At 42.5% G+C, this 18,739-nt stretch overlaps 3 protein-coding genes across 4 annotated transcripts; all 3 read left to right on the plus strand.

Annotated features, from left to right (window-relative positions):
- On the plus strand, nt 1–3,970 carry LOC134177045 (uncharacterized). The gene is made up of 7 exons (XM_062643748.1): nt 1–96; nt 1,112–1,189; nt 1,256–1,576; nt 2,239–2,532; nt 2,588–2,935; nt 3,152–3,478; nt 3,547–3,970. The coding sequence occupies exons 2-7, from the start codon at nt 1,144–1,146 to the stop codon at nt 3,657–3,659; spliced, it is 1,449 nt and encodes a 482-aa protein (XP_062499732.1). The 5' UTR covers nt 1–96; nt 1,112–1,143; the 3' UTR covers nt 3,660–3,970.
- Nucleotides 3,971–6,187: 2,217 nt separating this feature from the next.
- LOC134176792 (uncharacterized) lies at nt 6,188–10,877 on the plus strand. The gene is made up of 6 exons (XM_062643450.1): nt 6,188–6,371; nt 7,010–7,297; nt 8,077–8,658; nt 8,715–9,089; nt 9,150–9,262; nt 9,809–10,877. The coding sequence occupies exons 1-6, from the start codon at nt 6,287–6,289 to the stop codon at nt 10,562–10,564; spliced, it is 2,199 nt and encodes a 732-aa protein (XP_062499434.1). The 5' UTR covers nt 6,188–6,286; the 3' UTR covers nt 10,565–10,877.
- A 960-nt stretch (nt 10,878–11,837) lies between these two features.
- On the plus strand, nt 11,838–16,354 carry LOC134177127 (uncharacterized). 2 transcript variants are annotated; one of them, XM_062643856.1, is made up of 3 exons: nt 11,838–12,008; nt 14,898–15,227; nt 15,289–16,346. In XM_062643856.1, exons 1-3 carry the CDS (start codon nt 11,879–11,881, stop codon nt 16,113–16,115), a joined length of 1,287 nt encoding a protein of 428 aa, XP_062499840.1. In that variant the 5' UTR covers nt 11,838–11,878; the 3' UTR covers nt 16,116–16,346. The 2 variants fall into 2 exon arrangements, with proteins under 2 accessions (XP_062499840.1, XP_062499841.1); XM_062643857.1 differs by lacking the exon at nt 11,838–12,008 and adding an exon at nt 12,069–12,660 and having other exon boundaries at nt 15,289–16,354.
- Nucleotides 16,355–18,739: the final 2,385 nt, after the last annotated feature.

An 18,739-nucleotide genomic window follows, 5' to 3' on the forward strand; every position in this document is an offset into this window, starting at 1 on the left:
CGCGTGATTGTCGTCGGTGGTGATGTCGGGTATATCCCCTAACTCACTCTGTGATGCAACACTGAAACAGGCAGCTGGATTGCTGGTCTTTGGGCGGTAGGAATCGTGTGTCGACCGTTTCAATAGGCTCGTGTATCGTACGTTGTTGTTTAATTAGCAGACACCCGCACCACGGTTGCCGTAAATTTTGACAAGGGGCCCCGCCCCAATTGTGACTGTTTGTCTGTCTGTCTGTCTGTTTGTGTGTCCATTTGTTTGTAGTATTGTGAACCTGAACCAATAGTATAGTCAGACAGACGGACAAACACACAGACAAACAGAAAGACAGACGAGCCAAAAACCGGACATACAAACAAGCAATGAAACAAGCCCGTAAAAACAGACAATGACATGTGCACAAGCTACCTCACAGACTAAAAACAGAGACAAACAACTCAATCAAGCATTGACACACACACACACACACACACTCAACACACACACACACACACACACACACACACACACACACACACACATACACATTGACACACACTCATACACACACACACACACACACACACACACACACACACACACACACACACACACACACACACACACACATTGACACACACACACATACACACACACACACACATTGACACTCACACACACACACACACACACACACACACACATTGACACACACTCACACACACACTCACACGCACACACACACACGCACATTGACACACACACTCACAGACACACACACACACACACACACAGACACACACACACACACACACACAGACACACACACACACACACACACACACACACACACACACACACACACACACACACACACTTGTAGCTCTGAAGCGACGGTGTAAACACAGCTTCATTTACTAGTTTTAGTACAGGACATCTGTACTGTACTGTATCCGAATTCAAATGCATCTATCTATAAATTTTAGTATTCATGTCATTTTAGTATAATCTGTACGAAAATAACTAAATTTTCACAAGTACGAAAATTTCTGGATTTACAGTATATGAAACGGCAAAAAATAGCAGAGCAAACAATCATTGTGAAGACCCGAATTTCACTATTTTTTTGGTTTAGCCTAATTGACTTCTTTGTGGATAAACAAGCTAATGCTATTTGTAATATTTCTTACTTGCTTTACGGTCACCAGCAAAGGTATTTTTACTGATATTGACAGTTTATCTTTCAATTGTATTTTGCATTGTTGATACGTTTTTGCAGCCGTTGAAAATTCACTCGAGTTAACATCCTCTTCTGCGTCTGGGAATCAAGTTGATGGTCTTGAGAATGTGGGGGCAATCGGCCTTTCTTGCAAGCACCATGTCCAGATGGGTCAGCAGAAAAAGGAACGTGTATGGTACAAAGACGGTTTAGAATTGAACAAGAGCACCTTCGATGTATCGGCCATGCAACTGGTTGGCGCTGAACGCTGGAAACTGTATCTTCACAACCTTAGAACTAGCTTATCTGGATGCTACAAGTGTTGTGTCTTTGTGATGAAACGACAGATATGCAGCAATATTATGAAGGTTATCATCCACAGTAAGTCAAGATAATAACGTACACACACACACACACACACACACACACACACACACACACACACACACACACAGATGGACGGATGGACTGACACACACACACACACACACACACACACACACACACACACACACACACACACACACACACACACGGTAAATGGATAAGGAGCTGCCGTTAAACGGTAATGCCCCCAGCCAGATGACTAGGTTCCTGTGCACTAAGTAGGAGCTATGGGCCGTGCTAAGCAATCTCCTGGAGCCTGGCCAGGTGCTCGCAGAAGCACCGACTGTGACGCCAACTGTGGTGTGGGCACCCGAAGTCCCACCCAGACCCCAGTGGCTGATGGACTTTGTCGCAGTCGGAGGCGTGTGCCACCCAAGTCAAAGACCAGGTATAGCTCGCCATCACTGTGACTTGAACTTGCAACCCTGCAAGGTCCCGGATGTTTCCATTCTCCAAACTCACTCTCTAATCAATCGAGCCACGGCACCACACACACATACAGAGACACGCACACACGCGCATGCACACACACACATACACAGACAGACACACACACACACACACACACACACACACACACACACACACACACACACACACACACACACACACAGTATTTAGTTTAACAATTAAGGCGGCAGTTTGCTGTGTTCCAGAGCTTCCCAGTTTCATTCTTTTCAAAAATATAATTGTTGGTAAACAAGGCAGCAATGTCACGATATCGATGGAAGTCAATGGCAGCAGTCTATCATTCTGGCACAGCTTTTGGGCTAAGAACTCTACTCCGTTGTTCTCGACCGTTCGAGACCTAAACTTTACCAAACAGTCAACCTACATGTTAACACTAACTCTAACTAACGTGAACAGTTGTGATGCTGGACAATATCACGTCGAGCTCTCGAACAACCACTGGAAACAAAAAAGTCCTACTATTGCTGTCTTTGTCGAAGGTAGCTATTGCAATAACACGTTTGAATAATTATTAATATAACATACTCCTAATAGTTTTTCCTGCTGCTCCTCTGAGACCTGATGTTCACAGCATGGATACAAGTCTTGCAACCGGTCCACAGCTACGAGTTCAATGGCAAATGCCACACGTCTGGAACAACAATGATAGCGAGATGAACTTGCAGGCTGATCATTTTGTAGTGTATTATCAAATGAAAGAAGATGATTATCTACGTCTTCAGCGGTGGCATGAAGTTGTTGTATTTGGAGAACATGACACGGTTATTACTGGACTGTCTCCATGTACTGTGTATGAAGTGAAGGTCGCTGGATGTAATTCAATTGGATGCGGTGATCTAAGTGCGTCTGCAGTGGGCAAGACACGCTCTGATCCAAATAGAGGTATAGTATGATTAAACATGTTATTGTATACACACAGATGCATGTGCACACACACATGCATGCACACACACAAGCACATGCACATGCATGCACACACATGCACACACACACAGTGACACACACACACACACACACACACACACACACACACACACACACACACACACACACACACACACAGTGACTCACACAATGTATTTTTTATTCTGACTTTAGAACAGTTGCATAATAAACTGTACATGGGCCAACATAGTGGCATGTTGTTGTTTAAAGACGGCGATGATGTGGCACCGCTTTGTGTGTCTTCATCACACGAATTAGACGCATCGTTTGCGTTGTGCAACATTCTATTGTATTTGGATGACACAAACGACACAGCAGCATATGACTACGTCTTCATCGTTTATCCACGCTGTGCTCTAAATCACGCGACTCTGAGCAATTGCAACTACAGTTGTCCTGCCAAAGCAGCAACGTGCACATCATCTCAGCAACTTGTCGATCTCCGTACACTATGTGGATTACACCCGACTGTTGACACTAGTACGTCTCAATCAGTCATACAACACGAATGTCTGCCAATGGATTGTTTGTATAAAATTGTGTTGCAGATGTTGGGTCTAGCTCTTGGGATATCATTGGAGGTTCGATTGGCTGTGTCTTCTTTGTGATTCTAGTTGGAGTCGTTTTCGCTGTGTGCATTGTCAAACGGAAATCCATCTGATTGTGGTGCGAACGACTAGTGATATGAAACAGTGCCTGATGTTGTTCCATGGTGAAGAAGACTGTGCGGTATGATTCTATTTTACATGCTTGTATACTGTACACAAGCAATATTTGCCATTACCCTATTGGACAACCTAAATATCACGTTTTTGTCTTTGGTTGTTACTAATGGAAACATTGTGGGAGGGTTGATTATGATTAGTTTTGGTGCGGGTTTGGACTCGTTCGTATATGTAGCAATTTAATTTCTAAGAGTACGAAAGAGCACTTGGTTTGTTTCATTTAATTGCAATAAAATCCAGCTATGATTCTGAATGGAGTCTTTCCAAAATTTTGTGGCATAAAGGACTCAGTATAACCAATCTCCCTCCTCGAACTAGCAGCTCCTCCTGTATAGTGATATCACCTCGCACTGACCAATATCAGAGTGGAATATAACGGTCGGTCATCGGTCATTGGACCGACCAACTGGTGTTCATGACCGACCACAATTTTGCTTTGATCAGACATACCTATATAGTTGGTTAAGGCGTAATAGACTGATCAAGAGCTCATTGTTCAACAAGCAATGTATTCGATCTTGCCTGCTGCTTCTGTCAGTAGTCTGGACTTTGGTTCGCTGATTCCTCACCATCGGCTCCGTGCAATAGATTTAGCTTGCTCATCTCTTGATCAGTTTATGTCATTACTGTAACCTTCATTTAACTTTAACTGTTTATATCATTACTCTAACCCGTCGTCATCATGATCACAATGCAATAGAACAACAGCAAACAAGCAAAATTTAATTTATATTTTGATAGCAAATAACTGCAGTAGTGAATACGATGCAACAAATAAAGAAATCGAACTAAATGTTAATGTCGACAATTACAAGAAATTTTGCGAAATCAAATAAGAATGAATGCCCAAAATGTAGTATGACAGGTCACATACAGTAGTGGACAAAAGTATTTGCCGGATAGTTTTTGCTGATTTTTTATCACATTCTGGCCTACAGAATGGAAATAAGTGCTGATATGAGCATAAATTGATAAGTTAGTTTGTTTTCAATGGTTGGAATGTTGTTGCGTTGAACATACTTTGATAAGTTGTAGTGTAAACTTAATCGGCTTTAACTAGGTTGTAACGATAATCATATATTGCAACAACCATCTGATTTAGACTCAATTCTCTACCAATTAGCACTATTGTGGGTCAAAGTGTCCAATTTCAGCCACCATAGTAATCATAAATGGCATTCTCTGAGAGGGACATTTTGTAGTATTTCTACCCGGCAAATACTTTTGTCCACTACTGTATGTGACCTGACATTTTAAATTTTGGGCATTCATTCTTATTTGACTTCACAAAATTTCTTGTAATTGTCAACATCAACATTTAGTTCGATTTCTTTATTTGTTGCATTGCATTCACTACTGCAGTTATTTGCTATCAAAATGTGAACATAAAATTTTGTTTGTTTTGCTGTTGTTCTATCACATTGATCATGATGACGACAGGTTAGAGTAATCATATGAACGGTTAAAAGTTAAATGAAGGTTACAGTATTGGTTCTAATTATTCGTCAGGTCACTACTGACCAACACATCTAGGTTAAAACACAAACATTCTGAAAAACCCTTGAAATTTCTTGCCCGGCAAATACTTTTGTCCACTACTGTATTTTGCTACGGCACGGTGTCCAACCAAAAACTTTGCCTTATATTCCACTCTGAATATGGTCGTAAAGTAGCTTTGACCTGGGTCTTGTCGGGCCATCCTTGAATGCAATATTGTCCCAGACTGCTGAAGGTTTCGGACCTGTTGAAGTTCCTGTATGCTGACTGGTAAACTTTGGATCACTGACACACTGTAGTTTTCTACTTCTTCTTCAGACAATGCATTCTGCTGGGAGATTTCCTGGAGGAGTTTACGAGACAGGGTATCTGCAGTGTTCAAGTCCTTGCAGGAACATGGTAGATGGTGTATGAGAAATTCATGAGTCTCATTCTGAATTGCGGAATATGACAAGGTAACTCGTCAAGACACTTTGTCCCTTACAGGAGAACCAGTGGTTTGTGGTCAGTTTGAATTTGACAGTGTCGTCCAATCAGAAACTTTCTAAATTGTCCACATGCCAATACCACTGCCAATGCCTCCTTTTCTATTTGAGCGTACAGTGTTGTGGACTGATTTTAATTGGCGTCACACGGGTCTGGGAGGCCGAGGCACAACTAGCGCTACACGGGTCTGGAAGGCCGAGGCTACTTTCAAGCGCGCAAGAGGGTCTGGGTACAAGACACCTATTCAAAGTACACAGTAAACTATTCGATCTACAGGTACAGCTCACACTTCTCTGCTAGAATACTCTACTATCACCACTGGGGCTCCTCGAGTGTCCACACGCACAGGGTGTGCACTACTATAGCGCGAGAGGGTCTGGTACACGAGGCTATTGTGTAACTCCGCCTACACAATATGCTTGAAATTAATGAGTTGCATACACAAGCAGCTTGATTGTTGTTACATCGAACACGGAAAAGCAACTGCCTTGGTATACGACTTTGTCGCTGTCGTTGAATTTGGTGGCCCGCGATTACTAGAGTTGTGCACATACGGTCAGTACTCTATGCAACTGACAAGATGCGCACCGCTCTGCACGGATTGCTGCTACTGCTCAACATTGCACCTGACGGGTATTCTACTCTTCTCCAAAGGCCAAAGCAAGGTACTGCAGTGTGTGAACGCAATTTTGAGGTTGTTGCTCGAAGTCTGTAGCAAAGCGAGCTGCAGACAGTTTGCTGGGTGGAGCGCATGATGCGTTGATAGTGAAACTTGCTTAGCTCCCAAATAATTTCCCTTGCATAAGTCATTTGCTTTTGTACATGCTCGAGGAAAGTAGAACTCCCTACATCACTGTGCATGCTGTGCAGCTGTTTACTTGCGGAAGTTTTACGACTGCGCATGCTGGTGATTGCAAGCGTGCATGTTCTGTTTGCTGCATCCATGCATGCACATTGATGTGCAGAGTGCAGACTTTTTTTGGTGACCCTACTTCATGCGCGCGCGCCGTACAGCTACAGCTAGAGGTGTCTCAAGAAGAAAACCAACATGTTTGTTTCTGGTTGGACTTTCACTTGGAAGATCCGGTGTGATAACGCACGTTAAGTGGTTGTTGCGTTTGGATCCGGTGCGGTAAGCGCACGCTAAGGTGGTTGCAAACATTTGATTATGTTGATTGCTTAGGTTGTTGCATTAGCAAACAATCTGGCTATTGCCATTGACGTTAAGCTTTTGTTCATAATTAAAAAATTGATAATTATGAAATTGTATTATTGGTAATCTTATTGTACGTTAATTGTGTAGATGAGATTATCGTTCGTGTCATAAACGACGGTATTGATGAAGGTGGTACAGCATTGCTACAGTGCGTGATGGGCATCAATCCCAAAGTTCCAGCAACAGTCGTCAAGTGGTTGTTCGGACGTGAACAGTTATCCATGTCTACTACAGGACGGATCTCAATCAATCCGTCTGAAACAAAGCACCAACTATTCATAAAACAGGCTCTTTCATCAGACAGTGGAGATTATAGCTGTGTGGTTAACATCAACGGGACTGATGTGGTGGCATCGGCACCTTTGAAAATTTATTGTGAGTGCTAATCATGAGTTTCTCAGCTTGTCCATCCTGCAAGTTCTAGCACCTCAAAAATGCTGCTATACTATTAGCTCATTTACATGAGGCTCTAGAGCTTAAAGGAATCTTGACTTGCGATACGTAGTCATTATGATTCATGGAGTTGCATGTTGACATACCGGGAATTTCCGAAACAGCGCCCAGCCAAAAGATGGGCGATTGTTTGGAAACTGTTCTCATTTACAGCCCATGGGCTGGTAATGAGAATCAAGATTGTGGTGCGTGATTCGATGTCGCGGCCCAAAGTTGGTTGATATTCCGATGTTGTATTAGTAACGTGTGTTACTATACTACAGTGTACGTAAGGTTCGACAACCAGACAGCAGTCTTACACTGTGGATTAATGAAGGAGCCTCTAAAGAAACGAAGCGTAGGAGGACAGTCAGGTCTGGTTGTACTTCTAAGTTTATGAGACTATTAATTAAAGTACGTAGGACATTGCGAGATGGGCCTCACACTTACATAGTCTGTGGTACTCGAGTCAATCTGCCAATTTCCAGAGTTTCCTACGAACTGCATGGGTGCTTGTTGAGAACGGATTTCTTTCATAAAATCTCATTTTCCGTATTGCTGCCCTGGGCGCTGTTTCGAAAATTCCCAGTAATAGGTTGGCGATGTGTGTATACACATACCTCACTGGTAAATTATGTTAACACAGATTATGCACATGTAATTGAACATGGCATGGGTAAGGATACGATATGATTATTTACTAATTCGGAGTCTGCTTTCAGGCCCAATTCGTACTAAAAATATGGCAGTCGCCCAAGCTGTGTTGGGTGAAAGTGCAACTATTACATGTGGTGGCACGTGCTATGATTATATCTACTGGAGAAGGAATGGAGCAATGTTGAATAGAGGAGACAAGTACATGATTTCGAGACAAAACGGTTCATTTCTACACATAAATAATGTTTCTCTGGCTGACAATGGTTCGTATTCGTGTATCTACCTTTCCGGATCTGTCAACTGGGGATACGCAGTTCAACAAGTTGAACTGTCTGTATTGATTCCAACTAATCGTGTTACAATTGCAACATCTACCTTTACCAAATTTCGAGTCGGTCATTACGTTGAGATCGTGTGTCAAGCCAATGGCTTTCCTCTACCAGAATCAGTCACATGGTACAACAACTCACGTGTCATCAATCCATCTGATAAAGTCACAACAACATATAGTACTTCAACTGGAATTGCAATACTCAGACTGACATCACTGACTCGTTTTGATTCAACTGTCATTCAATGCACATTTAGACAAAAACTACTTGGAAAGTTTTATACATTTAGCAACATAACTCAACTTACAGTCACAGGTAACTGCTTGACTGTTTAATTGTTTTATTTTTTATAACTTTATACTTTGGTGTAGGAAAACCGGATTCTCCCAGTGATGTAAATCTCCACCTCTCTTTAAAATTAGACAATATATTGAAAGTGCGGCTGAAATGGAAGCCGCCTTTGTATCACGGTGGACTTCGTATGTTAGCTTATCGTATATTATATTGGGATAGACGTTTATGTGGACTTAATTGGCAAGACTGTAAGACCATCAACGAACACTGGATACTTGCTGAAAGACAAGCATATCTTTTGTATATGAAGCTTCCTCATGCAGCGATGTGCTTTGCTGTGCAGTCTGTCAATGGCGAAGGTCTCAGTGCTGCAAGTATGATTAAGTGTACGTTAAATATGGATGAGAATGTGCAACCCACTCCCACAAGCTCAAACTCAATAACACCATCTGGTCAGTTATTACTTTTGTTTTGTGTTGGTCATCAGTATACTTACTGTTGCTTTTGTATAGATATCGATGTGTCGTCTGGATTTTTGTCAATGGCTCCCACTCATCGTCCAGTATCACAAAACTTCCAGTTTGCATTCAGGAATATTAAGGAACTGTGCAGTCACTCATTCACGGTAATTCATACTACTCATGTGCAGACCTCTCAACTTTTCTTCGCACCAAATCTTGAGACTGTCATTTGAAAATGACCACACCCATAGAACGTGTCCATGGTAGGCATGACTTATCATGCGTCAGTTCTTAGTGCAAACAGCCGTAAACAGCTTACATGTTGGCCTCGCTTTACATTTCTGTGTGCCAAGGCTTAGCCTCAAACTTCCAAAAGTTACTTTTACTGCAGGTAGATACCCTGGATACTTCAGATACAAGCAAGCAGAGCCATACATAGCATCTAGTTCAAAGAATCCGTTATGTTTGGAAAGACAAGGCTAACAGGTCTGATTGAACAGGCCTGACTGTACATGTCAGAGTGTCTCGTGGTAGGCTTGTCGGGAGAAAGGACTGGCAATCGTGAGAATTGGGCACAAACCGTGAGATCATGAGACATGCCCGTAAATCGTGAGTCTCGCAAAAACGTGATAGTTGAGAGGTCTGCATGTGTGTTTTGATTCAGCATTATTGATATTAATATTGCATTGCTTGTATGTGAATCTATGCAGGTTAACAAAGTTAGCATAAAATCTGCTTTAATCAGATACTTTACTTCATTTGGAGGAATACCTGTTGCATCCAGTGATCTTAGAAATGAGTCACTGGCAGTACTAGGTGGTCTCGTGTATTACCAAGGTACATTAGTCCATGCGCAAGCTGGCATCATTCTTAAAACAGTTTCAGAGTACATTGAATATGGAAATGGGAAACAACATCTTTTTGTGTCAAATTATTATTTGGAGTTTCTTCCTTCTTGTCCTGTTGTAATGAATGGCCAACACGAGAGTTGCACATTCGATGCATACGATGCAGCCGCATTGAACTGTAGCTTATTGAAAGCTGAATCACAGCCTGTCTGCTCAGAGTCTCAGATTTCATTCCAACTGGCTTTGTATGTGTTCATCCTTTCTGGTGTAGTTGTGGTCCTTCTTAGTACATGTTTGTTGGCTGCCTGCTGTCGCTTACGTACTCTCCGGTTGAAGCTATCAAAGAGTAATGTTTGTCAGCAAAAACTTGTAGATGCCGCAAAACACGATGCCACAAATCGGCAAGCAACCAAAAGGCAAATCGATGTGCAGACTGTTTTGAGTTCATTGAATTCAGGTTCTTGTAAGAGGAGGCAAGACAGTTTAGATTCAGCTATTGGTGAAGGCAGCAAGGTGTCATCAACATCATGGTCATCGTCATCATCACCATCATCATCAGATTCAGTTGGGGCAAATGATGTGTTTCATTATGAGCAAATTGATAGTGTGGTGGTCTAAGAAGGCCTCGTTTGTCAATTTTGTCATGCAGTCAGTGACAGAATTATGTATCACTGTTTGTCGAAATTGAGACAATCAAACTTGTAGAAAGAGTTGGTTCACATGTTTATAGTTGAGTAGTATGAAACTTGGTACATGCATATTTGTTTTGCAGTTGTTGAGCAATAAGTGTATGTGTAGCTAGCTTAGCTGTTTGATGGTCATGCTTGCGACCATATGAGCACATGTCTTAAAGACAAGTAGACTTGCTAAATATTTTAGTAGTTATATACAATTTGATGTAATAAATAAAGGATTGTTTGATTTGCTCAAATTAGTGTTTCAAATTGAATTGAAAGGTATACCTGTGCATGACTGTTATTCTTGTAGGTATGTATTCTTTCTTAAGTATAGCTTAATGTTCAAACGTAAGTTTTCTGGAACTTGGCTACACCACATAGATATTGACCTAACTCATGTAGTCTAGATACTAGCTGTACTGAATTAATTAAGTCTCGTTGCTTTTTTCTGTTGCCATAGGAACAACACACATGCTTATCACAGATTCACATCTAGAGTCTTGTACTTGCAGAAAGTACGCCATTTTAACTTGCAGCTAAATTCAGTGAGGTGACGCCCTCTAGGCAACTCCCACTCTAATTAGATGCAAATAAAGAATAATTAACATTCTCTCAAATTTCATGAGGGCCAAAAGACGAGTACTGTACTCTAGAGCTTTACAAATTACATTTGTTAGAGAAAAGTGAATCAGGGGGCGTTACGACATGACGTATCGCGGCCTTACGTCATGTCAGGCTCAGCGCTCCACGTTTCGGAAGGACGATTTTGAATCGGCGCTACGCGGGTCGTACACTACGGCTCTGTTTCTTTCGAACGTCTACACGAGTCGCGCAAGGCAGAGCATTACGAAGACAACATCACGTGACAACATCATGTGATGACATCACGTGACAACATCACGTGATACCACCCCGTTGATAATGTCGCCTCGCGTGGAAGGACCACCGAAAGCGAAGGAAGACCTAGTGTCGAGGCTACGTATTGTGAACACAACGGAGAGCTGTCCGTCACGGTCCGTCACGTCTCCCTCGGATTTTGTGTCTAGGCAGACAGATCCTCTCGCGCCGTCATGCCCGGTTCCCGTATGACACGCAGAGATACCGGTAAAGACATGCCGTCAAAAAGTGATGTCACCTCACTGGTACGTGTGCTGACGTCACATTATGGATGTTATGAGGTTGTTCTGACGTCACAACTAAAAAGTCGACATTCGCCCTTTCTACCCAGTGTTGGGCGACGTGTGGAGCAGTACACATGGTCATGGGCGGGCGTCGCTCTCGTCGTTTCGTTGTGATGCTCATTGTTTGTTCCTCTCTCTTCTGTCTCGTTCCAAACGTTCTCTCCGTTCCGGTAACAACGACGTCACCGACCTCATCATCTGAAGGTGAGTAACTTGAGTTATCTGACGGGCTAGTAGCTTGAGTTGTATTACGGGGTAACGTACATTTGTGTTGGACGCAAGGTCACACGCATGCAGAGCCGTTTGATGCTCGATTTGTCTGTTTCGTATCGTACTCCTCCGTTCAGACAGGAACGACGCCAGCAAGCATGCCAACAACGTTGTGCCGGCCCTACTCTAGGGGCTGGTGCCAACATTATTCCAAAGCGGTCGCGCGTACCGCCCACCGGTAATTAATTAATAGTACGACACTACGCGATATCAGCAAATTTAGGTGCAAAACTCGAAAACTCGCCTGCTAGAAGTTACTGTTTCTAGGTCACCATGTTCTTGTATCGTGATTTTAGTCTGTTAGTTAGTTAATGACGCAGTCGTGACGACTTTGTGGTTAGACGAAAGCATCACAAAAATGTTTTTGCGATTACGTGCACGTCACCGGTTGTCGGAGGCAGGATAGTCAGTTGTTGAGAAGAGGGCTGTGGTTGTCGAGCTGCCTGTGGAACACTACACATGGCCACGGGCGGTCGTCGCTTTCGTAGTTTCGTTGTGCTTCTCGCTGTTTGTCTCACTCTCTCAGTCTCCGTTGCGTTACCAACAACCCCAGTGACATCTTCACAATCATCATCATCATCCGACGGTTAGTACATATGTAGGACATGTAGTTGTTCATTACCGGATACTTGCGTGAAAATTCTGTCTGCATTCGGCCTTCTAACTGATCATGAGCGTTGCGACCGCGTGGACCACCAACGCGCACAGCTAGATGCGATCACACGCTAGAGAAATTCTTGCATCTGACGGAATATATGCGTGTGACACAGAGATTTGACCAAGTAATTGACCAATTGATGTATATCTTCAAGCTAGAGCCGCTGAGCGTAGCATGGCGTGCATGAGGCAGGGTTTCTCGCAAACATCATAAGGGGCGCATTAATTAATTAACATCTCACTTATTGTGTTTACTATGGACTAGGCTAAAGCCTGGTTCACAATATTGACGCCGACGTCGACGTGGACGTCTATTCCAGCGTCGACGTCCGCGTCAACAACAAAGGATCATCCCTTTCCTCCATGACGTCAAGGGGGCTTTTTTGAAGTTTGACGCGTTGGCATCATATTGAGAACCAAGCTTAATATATGCAGATGCCCAGAGCTACAGTCAACTTGTTAAATTTAATTGTTTATGTCTTTAAAATTCTATTTTATTGCTGACCAACAAACTACTGCTCTTTCAAAGTCAAAGTCGTATATGAGTTGGCCCTTCAGCTGAAATCCTTATATTAGCTAAGGGGGCTAAGCCCTAAGCCCCATTTTCCTCTGGGGAAACTGATGAGCCACATGTGTTTGAGCTCTCTCACTTGTGATATGGATTTATTTGTGAAACTTGGCATGTTGTGTCTGTGCATGGCTATATGTACAGATGAACAAAGGTCATGCTGCCTCTTGCTCTCTAGTCTAGTCAATTGGGACAAAACTAGACAAACTGTTTCCCACAACAAATTCTGTAGATGTGGGGTGTGATGATATGTCTAACAAGTAGATTACAACCCTTGTGGTTTTCCTGGTGGTTTCAAGGATGCTGACAAAGCACTATGGATGACAAAAAAGGTCAATTAAGTAGATTATCTTCTGAGGTCAGAGTAACTCCAAATTGGTATGACCGTTAGAACTGCTAGCTGCCTAATTCCAGTTTGCATTTGTTGCTGTTACACACACACACACACACACACACACACACACACACACACACACACACACACACACACACACACACACACACACACACACACACACACACACACACACACACACACACACACACACCACAATTTACACTGATGCACGTTGATCAGTGTATCTCTTATATGTACATACACACACACACACACACACACACACACACACACACACACACACACACACACACACACACACACACACACACACACACACACACCACACACACACACACACACACACACACACACACACACACACACACACACACACACTTTGCACTGCTGCACGTCGATCAGTGTGTCTCTTATACGTACATTAGAGGATAACAAATTGTCTTGACCTAGTTGCCATGGAGCTGATAGTAATCATGTTTTAGTGTGTGTGCATTTCTGTGTTTTTATAATGTGCTTTAGTCGTGATTCATTACAATGACATCAGGTCAATTTGTCTACTAAAAGATGCATGTGTAGCCTTAGGAACGTCTCCATGTGATCTGGGAACGTCCCCACAAGGACACATGACTTGCTAATTAGTACCTATAGATAGTCCACCATTAGACTGGATGAGGTCAGTTCTACCAGGCCAGCTAGGAGGAAGCAAATCCAAAGTGCCAAGCTTGTTAGAAGGCATGGTCAACGTGTGTTTAAAGAAGTGCTACAGTGTATATACCTGTAGCCGTTTCGCCCAGCCTATCTAAGGCTAAGCTGTGGTACAGATGGGTTACTGTGGTGGTTGTTTCACTAAGCTGAGGCTGCACATGCGTTGTAGGGTTACAGTAATATTAATTAATTAATTAATGCTTCTGTGGACATACCAACCAAGGGCCAGACAGACAGGCAGACAGACAGACAGACAGACAGACAGACGGCCAATTGGAATGCAGTGCATGTGCTCATTCTTATTGCTAGTGTTAGTATAATTTACTTGCCATTTAATGACATTGTGATGATGTCTTTGCATGCATTCAAGAGCTTGGGGTATTGAAAAGCTATTGTGTGTGTGTGTGTGTGTGTGTGTGTGTGTGTGTGTGTGTGTGTGTGTGTGTGTGTGTGTGTGTGTGGCTGGCTTTCTTAATATAGTATCACCTTTTTGAATTTATGAAACATTTTAATTAACTTGTCGTTTATGGTTTAGACAAACTATCTATAAGCTGCTTGTCTGGAAATTGTCAACATGACACCACAACTGTTACAGTTGGAGGAAAGATACACTTTCGCTGTCTAACAGCAGAAGGACATGATGTGTCTCAAAAAATTTCCTGGTTCCACAATGGCAGGAACATATTGAACAGACCTTGTGATACTAATAGTATTACTTTACAAGAGCCGTGCATCATGTCGGGTGCACACTTTGAGACACTAGTTATTAATTCATTGTCGACATCTGATGCTGGAAATTTCAAGTGTTGTTATGCTAACTGTGTTAGCTCTTCACAAGATATTTCAGTCACTGTGCTCCCGACATGTAAGTTTATTGCAGTTATTACACAAGTTGTACCAATTGATGTACATGTACGTCTTTACAGTGATCATCACAAAACCAATACTGCCAAAGAAACAACTTTCACCTGCACCTACAACAAGTACTAACACGCTGAGATCAACGTCTGCAATCAGCACTCCTGTACCATTAGCTATTCAATCGGTAGATCCTACGTTCTCTGCTCCAATGAAAGGGACTGAGATGTTTACCAGGTTTCAGAGTGTTACAGAAGGGATCACCCCTGAACCTACGGAGACAACAATGGTGGATCCTGAACGTACGATGTACTTTGGACCTACTAAATCTGTGGTGGACAAAACTGTCATAGGAAACAACAAAGATAGTGGAGGAAACCTTGATGGAAAAGTGTGGGTCATTGCTGGTACCTTTGTCGGTGGTCTTATATTCGTCGTCGTCGTCATCGTCATCGTCTGTGTGGTAGTGTTCACTGATAGATGCAAGCAACCACCAGAAGGAAATAGTAGTGAAGAACCTTTGTCTCGACTATCTAACTCTGACAACTGTGACACTATTACTAGCATCGAAGGCCATCCACAAGACGAGCTTGTTTCCATGCAGCCCAGTTGTGATGAGAGTCGGCATGATGCTCCCATTTCGCCGATCCAAGCGGACAGCCTGGTTCGAGTTCATCACCTTGAAGACATGGAGAAGCGAATTAGAGGTGATATTAGTCAAACTGGAAATCAACTTGGCAAGCAAGTAGTAGATGTCGGCAAGCAAGTAGTAGATGTCGGTGATCAAGTTGCTGACCTTGGAGATGAACTTGCTGAACGTGGCAATCAACCGAGAAACAATAACAATGCACCTATGGTGCAGACAAGTTCCATCCCAACAGAAACAGCCTTATAATGTTGTATAAATATTGATTTTATATGCAATGTTTTGAGGCTGGGGTTTCCTCAATTACTAGTTTTATATTGTATATAACTCAAATTCGACTAATTAACGACAAGATTGATCTCTTGTGTACAGTGACATTTTAGAAAACATGCTGATTGGATGGCTTCTCAGTCATCCCACATCTCATCCTTTCCCCTTGCACAGGACCTACATGTAGACCCTAGCAACATTTAGATGTTCGGTACAGATTTGGAACAACAAATTCTAAATTTAGAACTGGATGACTGGACCTGCTGAATCAATGACTAGTAGGATATCCAGTTCTATACATAGAAATTGTCAAGTTTTTTTATGACAGTATGGAACAGATGCCAGTAAGCCATATGCCATGCATACCATTGCATATGCATAAGCTATATATATACACTGCACGTGTTCCACATCACATACAACTTCCGCACATGTATAGTTATCATTGCCCTGTTCTTTTTTAAAATATGTAATTAGCCCGTGGATGGATAGCTAGAGGGAAGTAGAAACTTGAGTAGTTTGGTAGAGTCATGCGTCAATAGCACGGGGGTGCTGTCATGCTCATCATGGTATTCTGCCGATTACAAGCGTGTGCAACGAGTAGCAGAGCTATGATTTCTCAACATACTGCGCATGCGCATGCCTTCTAACTACCGCTTGAGCTGGTGGACGTCAAACAAATAGAAATGGGATGTAAGACACAGTTACCGTGAATTTCTGAAGAATTTGTTGCATTTAGTAGACTATCCGTCATGTAGCTTTAGCCTCAGTCTGGGGACGAGGCTAGTGTCATGCACCCTCAGGTGTCTTGTGACGGCATGGATTCGATCAAACCCTTCACCCACGCACGCACAGCTGCAGTCGACGTCACGAATGAGCGAACCCTTAGCCCTTACAACGGGAACCACGTAGGGCTCTATATAAATATGTATATGGCTTAGAGGTCTATAGCTATAGGGTTTCCGTTGTAAGGGCTAAGTTAGTTCGCTCATTCGTGACGTCGATAGCTAGATGGTTCCGGTTGGACGTCGACTGTGCGTGCATGGGTGAAGGGTTTGATCGAATCCATTCAGTGCATCACATGATAATTAGTTAAGAATGCGGTTGTTGAGCTGCGTCTGTGTTGTGGCACGCAGCCACAGAAGTAATTAGACGTTGTGCGTTGTAGTTGTGTCTATAAATAGTTGCCAGTGGACCCTCCCCTTTTCTAGAAGAAAGTGGCTAGAGAGCCGGTACCGGCCCCGGTTGCGGTGGAGTGCCGGTAATTTGCACGTGACCCATACTCCCGGATTCCTGCTAACGTGCGTACTGGGTTCATTGTCGTTCGTATTATGTTATGGATGCGGTGATGGAGTGTACGTGCGCGCGTTCTGGAACATGCATAGCAATTCTAGTCGTTTTCAATAGAAGGAGCACCTAGTTTTGAAGTATTCATTGCGTGACTACGGAAGCCGACTCTCGCGTAATTTGAATACAAAGAACAAGTTTCGGAATGTATTTCACATGGTGCGACAGAGTTGGAAGCTGTGTTGTATGACTGTGATTGTAGTAATAAATGTACTAATTAATTAATTAATTAGTGACTGTGTTGACTGTCTAAGCTAAATATATTGGCTTTATTAGCTACTTAATAATCGATTGCTATGTAGTTGTTGAACTTTACTTTAGAGATTTGTAGTTAGTTAGGTATCCTATATGCATGTGCTGTATAACCGGTTATTTCTGCGATCATGATATTCCTGCGAATTCTGCGAAGAAATCAGATTCATGGAGTGCACAAATAGAATTTGCAAATATTTATGCTTATCTTTGAGTCCCAGTAGTCATGTTGCGATACATGTACATGCATGTGTACATGTGTGTACCAGTAACTGTCTTCCTGGTTGGAATGCAGAAATTTAATTCGCAGCTAAACTTTTGTCTAGATTCTCAAATTGCAGTAATAACCCGTTATATGGTATATAGTTAGGTATGTAGGCAGGTGCATACATAGGTAGGTAGATTATCATTTTAGTTCCTAAGTCACTGTGGTTTGAAGAGAGTAAAAAGATACTGGTAAAATAGCATTACATGATTCTGTCATCTGCTCTGCCAGATCTTTCTCTTAATATATAGTCAAACAACACTGCATAGCTTGCACATAATACACACATGTGTCTAATTTTACATAGCAACGGTTGCCTCTACAGCCAGTTTATCTTATTTGCTAGTCTTGTGACAGCTTCGGCAAAACCACCACTTTGATTTGGGTCTTTCTTTAAGACCAACACAACTCATGTGGGACCACAAGAGGCAATGGTCACACAAAATTGATGCTTCCTCATCCAAGTTGTGAAAGCAAACTTGGCAAACATAACTGTGATGTTTACGTTTCTGCTTGACAACATCTGTAAGTAGTAGCCAGGCATCATCGGTGAAAAACTTTCGAATTATGTGTAAGTCAACATTGTCATCAAGGACTGCATTAGAGATGTTTTCTTGCTGAACTTCGATGTCTGATTCATCAATCAGCGTCTTGGGATTTTGTAGTGCAGCAGCTGCTATATTGCCATCAACAAACCATGCTAACATGACTGCAAAGTATGCAAAAGTACCTCGTGAAC

This window comes from Corticium candelabrum, chromosome 3 (genome assembly GCF_963422355.1).
Source record: "Corticium candelabrum chromosome 3, ooCorCand1.1, whole genome shotgun sequence".
Classification (NCBI taxonomy): Eukaryota; Metazoa; Porifera; class Homoscleromorpha; order Homosclerophorida; family Plakinidae; genus Corticium; species Corticium candelabrum.